The sequence below is a fragment of the Coenobita brevimanus genome, chromosome 50 (genome assembly GCF_032717465.1).
Source record: "Coenobita brevimanus isolate Jiangsu-jjx chromosome 50, ASM3271746v2, whole genome shotgun sequence".
Classification (NCBI taxonomy): Eukaryota; Metazoa; Arthropoda; class Malacostraca; order Decapoda; family Coenobitidae; genus Coenobita; species Coenobita brevimanus.
Genome location: NC_137003.1, coordinates 38,708,979 through 38,723,860, shown reverse-complemented (window position 1 = coordinate 38,723,860; position 14,882 = coordinate 38,708,979). Strand labels below are relative to the sequence as shown.

The 14,882-nt window shown below is 42.6% G+C and overlaps 1 protein-coding gene across 8 annotated transcripts in view; it reads right to left on the bottom strand.

Annotated features, from left to right (window-relative positions):
• LOC145399810 (protein lap4-like) overlaps positions 1 to 14,882 on the bottom strand; it is a 1,200,472-nt gene that overhangs the window by 663,396 nt on the left and 522,194 nt on the right. For all 8 annotated transcript variants that reach the window (XM_080272363.1, XM_080272366.1, XM_080272368.1 and 5 more), the window contains 2 exons: positions 14,034 to 14,121; positions 9,284 to 9,471 (listed from right to left, as the gene is read on the bottom strand). In XM_080272363.1, coding sequence (XP_080128489.1) covers positions 9,284 to 9,471; positions 14,034 to 14,121 — 276 coding nt within the window. The remainder of the gene's footprint in view (positions 1 to 9,283; positions 9,472 to 14,033; positions 14,122 to 14,882) is intronic.

The window sequence follows — 14,882 nt, the reverse complement described above, 5'->3', positions numbered from 1 at the left end:
ACTCTCCATCTGCTCACTTCTACCTTCTCCACTAGCAATCTACCATTTTTATCTTTCTCTCCCCGACTGACTTCTTTATCACCCTGTCTTACTCTCTTTACCTCTTTCCATAACATTTTCTTACATTCCCTCCACTTTACACTCAAATTCCTTCCACATTCCTCATCCACTCTCTTCTTACTCTCTCTTACTAATCTCTTCATTCCTCTCGTCCTCTCTACATATAACTTTCTCTTCCGTCTCTCAACTTCCTCCACACCTCTGCATCCCATCCACTCATTATATGCTTTCTTCTCTTGCACCACAGCTTGTCTCACCTCGTCATTCCACCATGCTGTTCCTTGCACCCCCTTTCATTTTCTCTTCACCCCACACACCACCTCACATGCTGCAAAGATTTCTTCTGTGAATATCTTACACACACTTTCCACCTCCCCCATCTGCTCCTAATCATATTTACCCAATCACTCCTCCACTTCTCTCTTTTACTCTGCCTTTTTTCCATCCTATTGCAACCTTTCTACCCTCCTTGTATTGACTACTTCCTCTTGTCCTTCCCTCCTTTTATTCCTCCATTGCATTTGAACCTTGACTTTCATCACCACCAATGGTAGTCAGAAAGTCCACTCCCCCAACATCTGTGTGCTCTTGCATCCATTACACACCTTCTCATTGTCATCTACACATATAATCAATCATTGCCCTCTGTTTGTTCAGTTCACCACCCACCCATCTTATTACTCACCATGTATACCTGTGGATCATTTGTGTCTAAAGAGGGTATTGGCTATCACCAACCCCCTTCCCACACAAATGTCCACTATAGCACTGCCATTCTCATCCACTTTGGCAGACACACCCCACTCACCAACTACTCCATCCACCTTCACAGTCCCTACTTTTCCATTCATATCTCCAATCAAGAACACTCTCTCATTCCTTCCAAACTTTTCCACGCACGCTTCCACAATTACCCAGGACTCTTCTTTCACTCTATTTGCATGATCTTGAGTTGGCGTACTGTATACACACACAATCGCCCACACTGGTAGTCCTACTTTCTATCTTACCTACACAATTTTTGAGCTAAATGATCCAACAATACACAATCACCAATTGGCAACAATATTGCCAATACTGTATTACATCAGTGACATCCCTTCCACCTCACTGAGAGGCAACACCCCCTCACACATTCGTCCAATCCCTAATCTGACATGCTAACAAACAATCTCGACAATAATTATGTACCTGTGGCAGTAGGATCTTTTGGTGGAATTTAGTTGGTAAAACTAAAATCTGGATTGTTCCGCATTAGCACTTTTGATAATAATATAATACAATGCATTAAAAGTTTTAAATACAGTATGAAGTTTAAATATCTTAGAACAATACTTAAGAAAGATGCAATGGACAAGGAAGTGGAAATGGTCTAGAAGGATAAGGATGCCAAGGGTACTTTGACAGAGTTATTAGGGATAAGACTGAAAGTCAGTATCATTAGGTTCCCCTGCATACACACCTCCACCTTGCTCTGTGTTGTTCCTGCTGCCTAGTAGTAAAGATCTAAGCTTAACACTTATCACCTCAATCTGTGATCCTTAGTCTACCTCTTCATCAACAGCCTGGTACCTCAATACAGCACTTTTGCACCTCCCTACCCAAGTTCCCTGGTTCATCTTCTCAACAAGTCTAAACCATCTTAAACTCCTGCTTTCTACTTCATTTCTGATGTTTTCCACTCCCAAGCTCTTCTGTCCAGTTTTACTCAACATATTCACTGGATCATTCTCACGTTTTCTCACCTTTTCATTAAATCCTCTTTACTCCCTATTTCACTGAAACACAATGGGGCTCTCCTAACACAAGTATCAAACATTTTTCCTTTGATGGACAATGAGAATATATGAAATGTCATAATGATAATTCATAGATTATGAATTAACGTTTTCACGTTTCGTTCACTGGTGTTTCGGATCACACGACAAAACTGTTGTTTCGGTATGTATATTAGCTGAGGGTCAGTTAGTTACTGGTTATCTCACTGTTCACACTTTGCTGTTCATGTCTCATCTTCAGTTTTCAACATCTCTGACTGCAAGACTTATGATGAAGCCATCGACATACTGAAGACTGTGTACGTGAAGCCTACAAATGAAATCTTTGCAAGGCATCAGTTATCCAACAGAAGGCAGACAAGTAGTGAATCTGTTGACCAGTTTCTCCAAGCCCTGAAGTTGTTGTCAAAATATTGTGGATTTAAAGCTGTGACAGCCGACATGTATACGCAAGAGGCTATCCATGACACTTTTATATCAGGTCTTGCTTCTCCTGTTATACGCCAATGTCTATTGGAGAAAGACACTCTCACTCTACATGAAGCTGTGCAGCTTGCACGAAGCTTGGATTTGGCTCAACAGAATGCAGAAATGTACGTCACTCCTGTCAATCATGGGATCTTTTCCTCCGCTGCCGAGAAGACTCGCACTGCTTATTCTACTCCTGGTGTTAGTTCCGAGCATGAGGATACTGCAACATCACAACCAACCATGGATACGTCTGCTTTTTTCACCAGGGCTGTGTGTTACTTCTGTGGCAACTCTAACCACCCTCGACCTCGCTGTCCAGATCGAAACGTATTTTGCTGTAAATGTGACAAGAAGGAACACTTCGCCAAGGTGTGTAAGTCACGAGAGATGGCTAAACAGTACAACAGTGCTTTAACGGCTGTTTTGACAGCCGCTTCATTGCAAGCAACCTGAAGATCTGAAAATGGGTCTTCTAGCAACCCTACTAGTTTCCCTAAGCCTCCACTACTGACTCTGCTGTTCTGCCTGGATTTTTGACTGCCACAGCTGCTTCCCAAGGTGCTCATGAGGCTGCCCCTACTTTTGCATCTCCTAATGTGGCTGATCCTCCTCATCGTGCCACTATCGATGTAATGGTGAATAACGATAATATGACTGCACTTGCTGACAGTGGCAGTACATCTAGTTTCTTGCATCCCAGTGTCACTAATCAATTAGGCATACCTGCAGCAACTTCCGATGAAAATATTATCTTGGCTTCTTCAGATGTGTCAACTACTTTGGGACATTGTTTAGTAGACATGAAGATATGGAGCAATAATTACCCTCTGCTTAAATTTTCTGTTCTTCCTCAGTTATGTGCTAAAGTAATTTTAGGCCAAGATTTCATGGAGATGCACAAATCCGGGGAATCTGACTTGCATGGCCCAAGACCTATACTGTACTTTTTTTTTTTTTTTTTTTTTTTTAATGTGAGGAAGAAGGAACCAAAGGCCATGAGCCCCCAACAACCTTTCCCTCAAAGAGAAAAACAGAATACAATAGAGAGCCAAATTCAAGATCCGATCATTTCGAGATGCCTGGACACACTGCGTTTGAAAGACTGGAGATCATAGGCAGCAGGAAATACAGACAGAGGGAGACAGTTTCAGAGTTGACTTGTTGAATAAATGAAAGACTGGGAGTAACGGTTAACTCTTGCATTAGAGAGTTGGACAGAAAAGGGATGAGAGTTTGCTGCTAGACGGGTGCTATGCGCCTGTCGTAGACGTGGAGGAATGCATGCAGACAGTTCAGAGGAGCAGTGACCATTAAAGTAGCGATAGAAAAGAGATAAAGATGCAACAGTGCGGCGAAGAGACAGAGGTTGAAGGGAGTCAGTAAGAGGAGGAGAGTTAATGAGACAAAAAGCCTTTGACTCCACCCTATTGAGAAGAGCTGATGTGGGGAGCCTCCCCACACATGAGAGTTGTACTCCACACAGGGGCGGATAAAACCCCTGTACAGAGTCAACAATTGTGCAGGGGTAAAGTAAGAACGGAGTCGGCTTAGCACACCCAATCTCTTGGAAGCAGATTTTACAAGAGATGTAATATGATCTTTCCAAGATAAGTCCCGAGTAAATGAAACCCCAAGCATGTTCAAGGATGATGCAGAATTAAGCTGAATATTATTAAACATTAGTGGGTATACCTGTGGAAGATTTTGTCGGGCTGATAGGTGTAAAAACTGATTCTTAGATGCATTAAAAACAACCAGATTATTTTTACCCCAGTCAGAGATACGAGCCAAGTCAGACATTAGGTATGCCATAGCCTCATCCCTTGTTTGTTGAAGTAACTGATGATGGGCGTTGCGGGAACCGAATGGAAAGGTGAAGGGTGGAGTCATCAGCGTATGAGTGGATAGGGTTAGATGTACAGCTTAGAAGGTCACTGATGAATAAAAGGAAGAGAGTTGGTGATAGGACAGAGCCCTGAGGAACACCACTGTTGATAGACCTAGGTGAAGAACAATGGCCGTCTACAACAGCGGCTATAGAACGACCAGAAAGGAAGCTAGCAATGAAGGCACAGATAGAAGGATAGAAACCATAAGAGGGCAGTTTGGGAATTAAAGATTTATGCCAGACTCAATCGAAAGCCTTTGAGATGTCAAGTGCAATGGCAAAGCTTTCGTCAAAGTCCCAAAAGGAGGATGACCAGGAGTCTGAGAGGTAGGTGAGAATATCGCTAGTGGAGCGTCCCTGACGGAACCCGTACTGACGATCAGAAAGAAGGTTGTGATAGGAAAGATGCCTTAAAATTTTTCTATTGAGAATTGACTCGAAAACTTTTGAAATACAGGACGTTAAAGCAATTGGACGATAGTTGGAGGGTTGGAAGTGGACACCCTTCTTTGGGACTGACTGAATGAGAGCAAACTTCCAGCAAGATGGAAAGATACAAGTTGACAGACAAAGGCGAAAGAGTTTGCCTAGGCAGGGTGTAAGCACAGAAGCACAGTTCTTGAGAACAACAGGAGGGACCCCATCAGGCCCATATGCCTTGTTAGTATTGAGGCCGGTGATGGCAGAAAATACATCAGCTGAAGAAATTTTAATGTCAGCCATGAGGAAGTCAGAGGGGGGGAAGAGATGGAGGAACAGCACTGGAATCGTCTAAGGTGGAATTGGAGGAGAAAGTCTGTGCGAAGAGATCTGCTTTATCAGTAGAAGAAATAGCTACAGAACTATCAGGGTAGAAAAGAGGAGGGAAAGATGATGAGGTAAAGTTGTTAGAAATGGTTTTGGCAAGGTGCCAGAAGGAGCAGGAAGAATTCGAGTTGGAGAGTTGAGAGCATTTAGTATGGATGAAATTATTTTTAGCAGCGCAAAGAACAGACTTAGCACGATTCCGGGCAGAAACATAAAGATGATGTGGTTCAGGGGTGGGTTTGCTCCGGTACCGTTTGCAGGCCCTCTCCTTGTTGCGGACAGCATTAGAACAAGCGTGATTAAACCAAGGTTTTCTTGCGTTAGTCAAAGGATATGAGAAAGGAATGTATGCTTCCATGCCCGGGAGAATAACCTCCATAATGCGCGAGGCACACTCAGATGGCTCCCGGCCATGGAAGCAATAATCATTCCAGGGAAAATCAAAGAAGTACTGCCTGAGGGCCTCCCAATCCGTGGATCCAAAATGCCACAGACAAAGTTTCCCTGGAGGGTCCACAGGCAGTACCGGAGTGATAGGACAGGTTAAGGTGATAAGGTTGTGATCGGAGGAGCCCAACAGAGAGAAAAGATTAACAGTGAAAGCAGAAGATTAGTTGTATAGGTCAAGTATGTTGAAGCTCTCTCCAAGGCGGTCTGGGATACGGGTAGGGTGCTGTACAAGCTGCTCTAGATCATTAAGGATAGAAAAATTGTAGGCTTGTTCACCAGGTGGATCAGTGAAAGGAGAGGAGAGCCAAAGGTGGTGGTGAACATTGAAATCTCCTAGAATGGCGATTTCAGAGAAAGGAGAAATGGATAGAATGTGTTCCATCGTAGAAGTAAGATAGTCGAAGAATTTTTGATAGTCAGTAGAATTAGGGGATAAGTAAACAGCACAGATTATTTACGGTACGTGGAGTTGCTACCATGTCTATTGACCCTCCTTCTCTAATTCCTAACTTAACTGCCAATTGTAAGCCTATTTCTACCCCCACTCGCAGGTTCAGTAAGTCTGATGAAGCATTTATCAGAGAGGATCCTACGCTCCTCATGGGGCAACGTAGGATTGGATGATGGATGGATGGATGGAAGGATGTTAGGACTTTACTGAAAGATGGAGTAATTGAAGAGAGTCAGTCCCCATGGCAAGCCCAGGTCTTGGTAATTAAGGATGAAAGACATAAGCGTCGCATGGTTGTAGATTACTCTGGGACCATTAATCGCTTTACACAATTTGACGCTTACCCCTTTTCTCGCATTCACGAGTTGGTACACTCCCTTGCTAAGCACAAAGTGTTTAGCAAACTAAACCTGAAGAGTGCTTATTACCAAATCCCTCTCAGAGATGACAAAAAATTATACACAGCTTTTGAAGCTGATGGAAAAATATATCTCTATAATAGGGTCCTTTCGACTTGACTAACTCTGTTGTCTTTCAATGTGTGATTAATTCCATTATATCTGACAACAGCCTTGAATCTAATTATGCATACACTGATGATGTCTTAATCTGTGGATTTCAACAAGAGCATCATGACCATAATCTTGAAAATTTCAGGAATGTTGCTTCAAAGTATAATCTTACCTTGAATGAGGATCAGTGTCAGTATGGCCTAAAGGAAATAAGTTATCTTGGTTACCTTATTTCAGATGGATCTCTCTGTCTGATCCTGAATGCCTTAGACCTCTCATGGAATTCCCTGTCCCCTATGATACTGCCTCCATGAGATGTACTCTGGGTCTCCTGTCATACTACTCTCAACGGATCCCTAACTAGTCAAAACTTATTCAACCTCTCTTGACCTCTCACACATTCTGTTTGAATACCTTAGCGGTGCAGTTTCAAAAATCTGAAACAAGTAATTTGCAACTCTTCTTTGGCTGCTTATGATGGAATTTACCCCTGCAAGTTGAAACCGACGCTTCTGCTACCTCTCTGGCTGCTACTCTATCTCAGTTAGGGAAACCTGTGGCTTTCTTTTCTAGGACTTAACACCTTCTGAAAGGCTTCAACCTGCAACAGAGAGGGAGGCTACTTCCATTATTGAAGCAGTGCACAAGTGGAGACCGTTACTCATTGGCAGAAGGTTCACCATAGTAAATGACCAACAGGCTGTGTCTTTCACGTACAATATGAAACACTCGTCTAAAATAAAGAATGATAAGATAATGAGATGGAATTTAAAACTCTCAGAAGACCAGTTTGACATTCATTACAGTCCTGGTCCCGACAATGTTCTCTGTGATATTCTGTCTCGTGCCTGTTTCATTGCTTCTGCCTCTTCACATGCTGTTCTCGAGGATATACATGCCTCACTTTGCCGTCCAGGAATTACTAGATTGTATCATTTCATAAAGACAAAGAATTTATATTATTCTTTAGATGAAGTGAAGAGGGTATGTTTCCAGTGTTCTGTATGTTCCGAGTTGAAACCTAGAATCTTTAAGCGACCTAAAACTAATCACATTCATGCTATGCACTCTTTTGATAGAATTTCAGTTAATTTCATTGGTCCTAAGGCTTCTTGTACTCGTAATAAGTATCTCTTAGTAGCCATTGATGAATATTGTAGATTTCCATTTGCCTTTCCATGTCCAGACATGACTTATCAAACTGTAATATCATGTTTTTGAAATATTCTCTTTATTCGGGTGCCTTTCCTCGATCCACTCAGACTGGGGGCCTCAATTCACGTGTAAAAAAGTTTGTAATTTTCCGATGGAACATGGAGTTGTTATGACACAGTCTACCCCTTATTATCCCCAAGGGAATGCACAGTGTGCAAGGAAAAATGGGACTATATGGAAAGATGGGCAATTAGCCCTAAGAACTCATAAACTTAACGACTCTCAATGTGAGCTTGTACTAGATCATGTACAATACTTCATTCTCTTAGATCACTCTTTTGCACTGCTACTAATCAGACTCCCCATGAAAGACTGTTCTCTTTCCCCAGGAAATTGTCTAATGGTTATTCTCTCCCATCATTGTTGACTTCCCCTAGGCTGGTATTTCTACACAAATTTGTCCGTAACTCTAAATCTGACCCATTGGTAGAGCCCATCGATCTCACAAGCGCCACTCCTCACCACGCCAAGATTCGTTACCCTGGCGGAAGGGAATCCACAGTCTCCACAAGTGACCTTGCACCATTCCCCAAGGACCTGAGTTCTCCCTTGTCACCATAGACCCCTCCTGCCGACTTAACAGCGGATCTTGGCACTGGTGACTCCCACACCTCCTCACCTGTCGTTCATCAACCACAGCATAGTGAACCCGACACTCCTGAGGTGAACCTTCCCGAAGAACAGCCAACTCTTCGTCGCTCAACTAGGACTAGGAAACCTATAGATAGGTTAACCAAATCATGAAGTAACAGGTTTGAGATTTGATGTAATAAACCAGTAGATAGGATAACCTATTTAAGTACTAGGTTTCTAATGATTATATTGTAAGATTTTATGTATTTAATTACATGTTAAATTTTATTGAACAGAGGGTGAATGTGGTAATTCATAGATTAAGAATTAACATTTTCATGTTTCATTCACTGGTGTTTCGGATCATCTACCAAAACTGTTGTTTGGGTATGTATATTGGCTGAGGGTCAGTTGGTTACTGGCTATCTCACTGTTCACACCTTGCTGTTGTTTCGTGCTGAATAAAGCCTTACATTCAGAAGGCTAGAAAAGTTTCTTATTTCACCACAGGTGGCAATTCTTTTAATATTTTGCTACAAAGGGATTCTGCTCAGCACCATTCCCTGCAGTGGCAACATTGCTGCTGAGGTGAGAGAACTTGTCCATATTCTCCAGTCACTCTTCTCTCCTACCAAAATGGATATTACTGGTCTACCACTCTGTGGTCCGGCTACATCCCTACATGCTTGGAGAGGAATGGACAGAATTACGTTTGGTGTCACAGGGAATGATAAAAAAAAAAGAGAACTTCCTGGCGAAGACGGCAGGTCAACATAGAGGACATAACTACACTAAAAGAGCATAAATAGATATGGGCATGTCACATCCTTCTTTGAACTGATAACAGATGCACAACCAGAGTATGAGTGATAACACAGGGATGGAGCATTAGGAAGATACTGACAGACAACAAGACAGTCAGACAAAATTACGATATTTGTTGGGACTGAATGGAACAGGCTCAGAGTCAACAGGTTGGAGATGAAAACAATGGCAGAGACCTTTGTCCTGTTATGGACTGATCTAGGCTGATGATGATGACAGGCATATACAAAACAAAAAAGCACACTGCTGTTACCCTCAGTCCAGCAACATATGCAGGTCCACCCTCAGTAACTCTGGAGATGAAAATACCCTCGTCATCCCCTTTGTAAGGGGTGGAGCCGCGTCCTCCAGCAATGGAAAGCCCTAGCCCCCCTGTGGTTCGCTCCACCGCCACCTCCATCCTCTTCTCCTCCAGTGCTGCTGATGGCCCAGTCTCAGACACTGTGAAATGGAAGGAAGTTATGCATCATGATGAGATGATAATAATAATGCCAATACACCACTTTTCATTCACCCATCTGAAAGGCTTTATACATCTATCTATCTGTTGCCAGATGCCTTAATCCCGTAAGGGGTGGCCACAAACAAATTGCTTCCATGTCACCCTGTCCCCTGCCATTTCACTGTCCTGTTCCCTGCTCACACCCCCCTCTCTCATATACCTCTCCACTCCATCATCTCATCTTTGGCCTCCCCCTCCCTCCCTCCATCTCATCTTTGGCCTCCTCCTCCCTCTCCCCCCCTCCACCTCATTCACATACACTCTCCTCATCAGTCTCTCGCTCTCCATCCTCTCCACATGACCAATCCACCTCAATGTGTTTCTCCTAATGCTTCCTATCACATCCACATCCACACCACAACACTCCTTCACTTCCTCATTTGTCAGTCTCTCTCCATGTGACTCCACATGCTCCTCTCATATAACTCATTTCCACTGCTATCTACTTGTGTCCTTCCAACAAGGTCCAAGCATCACTTCCATATGTCAGAGCTGGTATCACAATACTGTCATGCAGTAACTTCTTCACTTTCATGCTCACTTCCCTGTTTCTTATCACTGCTTTCAAGGAACCAGCAACCTTTCTTCCTTGTTGTACCCTTTCAAGTACTTCATCCTCTAAGCTTCCATCCTTACCCATTGCACTACCCAAGTACTTAACCCGTCACGTCCCAAGGTTTTCCGCACCTCCGACATCCCCCAGTCCCGAGGTATTTTCGAAATTTTTTTTTTTTTGGCTAAAACCTCCGCTTTTGGTGAGAAACATTGAAAATTCATAGAGAAATCGCTCACCTGAGGCATAAAATACTCAATCCAGGTAGGAGTTCCTCCTTACCTGACTGGGTTTTCTAACATGCTGGCACCAAAGAAAACGAGTTCTATGGGAGGGTAACTATTTTATCCACTCATAAACAGTATTCATTTATTTACTTGGTACGAATTTATATGTAGTATGAGAGTATATTGGTTTTCAAGCAGTAATATAGGCATTATAAGCATTGTTTCACTCACTAACTAATCACCATTCATGATCTTTTTTTTCCCACATTACCTGATCATCATTTCTGACTCTTTCTTCCTCTAATGCTATGTAAACCTTGTCCACATTGTCATCGATTGGGGAATCACTCTGGCCCTGAATATCTTTATTGACCAGGTCACTGGTAACAGGTGAATTGCCGAGACAATGGTGTGAGGGGGGGAGGGGGGAGGTTATGCGGTGTAAGGCATTGTCCCTGCTTGGCATCTTCTAGAGGAAGAGAGGAAGGTGTCCTGTGTATAAATATGAAAAATCACGCGCGAAAATGGAAAATTGTGCAAATTAGGGACCTTGCAATTGCACGACATACAGGTACGTCGCCGGGACTGGCAAATGCAAATCGTTGCAACGTACCCATACGTCGACAGGACGTCTCGGGTTAAATGCACTTACATTTTCCAATTCCTCCTCATCCAGCCTCACTGTACATTCACTGACTTCATTTCTCTTGAAGACAATAACTTTATCCTACATTCCCCTTTTGATTTATTTCTTACACACTCTCCCAAACTCATCCACCAAGCCTTGCAGCTCCCCTTCTTCTTCATTTAAAAACACCGTATCATCTGCAAACAACAGTAGATGGAGTTTCTAAACACTGCCCTCTCTCACTTGGGCTGCTCCAACATCCACTGCCCTACCTTATCTCTTTTATAACCCCACCCACATACAGATTGAACAACCATGGAAACATGACACATCCCTGTTTCAGACCAACCTTCAAACAGAACAATTCACTCAGTTCACTATCCACACGCACTGCAGCCTTAGCACCCTCATCCATACTCATCATGGCATTCAACAACCTCCCATTTACTCCATATGTTCTTAATACTTTCCACAATCTTTGTCTATCCACCCTGTCATATGCTTTCTCCAAATCCATAAAGGCTGCATACAACTTCTTTCCCTTCTCTAGAAACTTTTCCACTAAAGATATGAGAATGAATATCTGATCTACACAACCTCTTCCCTTCGTAAAACCTCCCTGTTCTACTCCAACCAATTCTTCTGTTACTTGCCTAACCCTGTCAATACATATCCTACCATATACATTTCCTATTACACTATGAAGACAAATGCCCCTATGATTACCACACACTTCTTTTTCCCCTTTTCCTTTGTACTGGGGAATAATTATACCTGACTTACAATCCTGCAGGACTCTACCTTCCCCCCAAGGCCAATCTGCACATCTACCACATCCATTTTACTGCTATCTCTCCCCCATGCTTCAGCATTTCACCACACACGCCATCAATTCCTGGGGCTTTCCCCATTTTGACTTTCTTCATTGCTTGCATGTATCAGCCTTGTTCACCTTATGAGAGTTCTCCATACTGTAAATTTTTGGCAGAATCTAAGTTCAATGCCTTAACTCTGAGGTCATTTTGTAGGATCCTATCCCAGGTTCTCTAAGGTCTACTTCTTGGTGCTCTACCCTCCACTGTCACATTCTTAGAATTCTTCATTCAATTCTCATCCACCCATTCTCAGCTCCCTCATCCTTACCTTTGCATCACATCTCCAATGCATTTAATTTCCATCCAAACTCTCAACTGCTCATTTACTGCTTTGTCATTCAAGAGGGCAATACAATATAAATCCATCTTTTTTTTTTTTTTTTTTTTTTTTTTTTTTTAATGTGTCCGACCTTGGGCAAAGGCTCAGGGCCTATTTCTTGGGGGCAGTTGCCTATCCCAAGGCCCAGTAGTCCTCCTACACCTCCACATGTCACCACTTCGGCGCTAACACCCACCGTCCATATTGAATACATGCTAGGGCTGTCTCATACAGGACTGGTGTATTGGTATTAGCAGGGGTACTTTTACGACATGTCGGCGGGTCATCTGGTAGATCAGGAAAGTCTGCTTTTAGGAAATTCAAATCCTTAAACTGTTCCCTGCCCCAGCCGAGATTCGATCCTGGGTCCATTAGGACTGCAAGCCGCCTCTCTACCGATTCAGCCACCGCCTCCCCCATTCAGCCACCGCCTCATCTCTCTCTCTCTCTCTCTCCACGCAGTGACCTCACGTTCAACAGGCATTTCTTTAGTAATAATTCCTTTTAATACAGCAATCAGAATATGCAATAAAAAAGATATTAATTTAGTGTGGAACATTACAAAATCCAAGGAGTTTAAGGGGAGCCAATATTTCATGAAGTCCCACAACAGGTGTTGCAGCCAGATACATTGGCCTGGTGAGGTGCAAAACATTCGTTTATGCGGGACATCAAGGAGCATCAGTCACCCTGTGTTCTTTGGCACATAGCAAGTTGGGACAAACTGCACAAGAGCTCCCATTAATGATGAAAATTTTATGACAGGAATTGCCTTTCATAACTGTACAATTCATCTGATACCCAAACTATACAGAAATAACATTCATGCTGCTAAAGGGCAACAAGTTTAATTTGTTGACATTTGTGGTGGCAACCTACACACAGAGGACAACTGACTGATTTGAACCCAAAATTCATTCATCCCCAAATCATTACAGTTAGTAGTCAGGTCAAATTAGGTTAGTTGGGATGAATGATTTGTAACAAACTAGCTCTAGAGCTGAATCAGTTTGAAAGTCCAACAAGGTAAGTGACCACTTGCCCCACTTTGCGTGTAACCCTGAAGAGGTTGTGTAGATGATATTTTCAAAACAACACATTTCTACTACTCTTTAAAATCTATCACAATGATAATTAGGTTACTGAAGAAAAAAATACAATTGTAAGTTCTATGCATGGAGCTCTCCTGCAGTTTCACTGACTATTGGACAGTACTTGTACTTTTTTTTTTTTTTTTTTTTACAAGAATTCTGTAAAAATATTGTACATATGTAACCACAAATTATTAGCATGTATCAAACTCAACACCAATATCAACTTCCCCACTGTCCACTGCACCATCCCTCTAGATTCCAAATCAAAATATCTCCACATCAACAAAAAAAAAGCAAAGCTTTCTCTTCCTATCTAATATTTCCTAGGGTTACCAAGCAAAATACAGCATGTAACCAAGTTGCAAGTCATTAATAATCACCTTCTTCCTGAGCATACATTTCCAAACTATCATTATATGCTCTAAAGACTTAAGTCCCTATAGTTACCACAAATGACAGCATCACCCTTCCTCTTATGAAAATCTCAATCACACCTGCACATCAAAATGTCTAACTTAGTGGGTCAAGGAACCAGTACTTGCCAAATTCAAAATTTTTCTGGTCCTTTCATGTATGCACCTCACCAACTCTGGCATTGTTTTCCCTAATCTGTCTTTCCCACGGCCTATGACCTCCAGTCTTTTAAATCCAATGTGTCCAAGAATCTTGAATTTGGCTTGCTTCCCCCCACCCCCTTTCTTTGAAAGCAACAAGTTTTGCAGGCTCTCACCCTTGGGTTCTTTCATATTTGCAATAAAACAGAAAAAAAATCTAGGAATAGAAGGAAAACAAAGGGAACACTTACCAACAGAGTGAGCATCAGCATCAGACTCTGAGGCTGGGTTTTCGTTAGCTGAATCACCATCGCCTCCTTCCCCTCGCTGCAACGCATGCTGCAGGACATAACACTCTTATCAGACTTAACACCAAGTTCACAGCCCGATTCAAAGTCCTCTTTTGTAGGTTCTACTGATGCTCAAGGTCAATGAAGCATTTAGCATGAAGGAAATTGTAGTACAGTACAATCCCAGTTAACTGGGGAGTTTCGGAATTTTCCTTTCCAGTTACCGATTTTTTCTGGATATCTGATATACTCACATACATGGGCTACGCTATATTGTTGCAGCATACACAATACTCACCACTCATATCTGGGGCCACACTAACAGACTCAATCTGAAACATTACCTCCTATTAAACACATCCCATAGACATAACACACATGACTGTAGTGTCTTGCAGTTGTGCAATATGCACAAAGGAAGTCCATTTTGTTGATCATCATTATCACCGGACCTCCTTTCCCACCCAAGGGCCAGGTGAGGAGTAGTAACATCCAGACAGCCCAAGTCTGCTCACTCCAATGGGCCACACTTTCATTCACTCATCATTCAAGCCCCCGGAATCCTGGCTCTATCTGATACACCAAAAACTTTCACATAAACTGCAGCTTCACATAAACATATCCAATAGTCAATCCGAACAATGTCACATTAAAAAGGGTGCCAAATCCCTGATCATGCACTTCGCACAACATTCATCCAGCCAGCACGATCTCTTGTCAGTCCCATAGCCTCACCAACTTCCATACCTCTCTTCCTCACACTCATTCACCATATCCCTCCACCTTCTCCTTGGCCTACCACACCTCCTC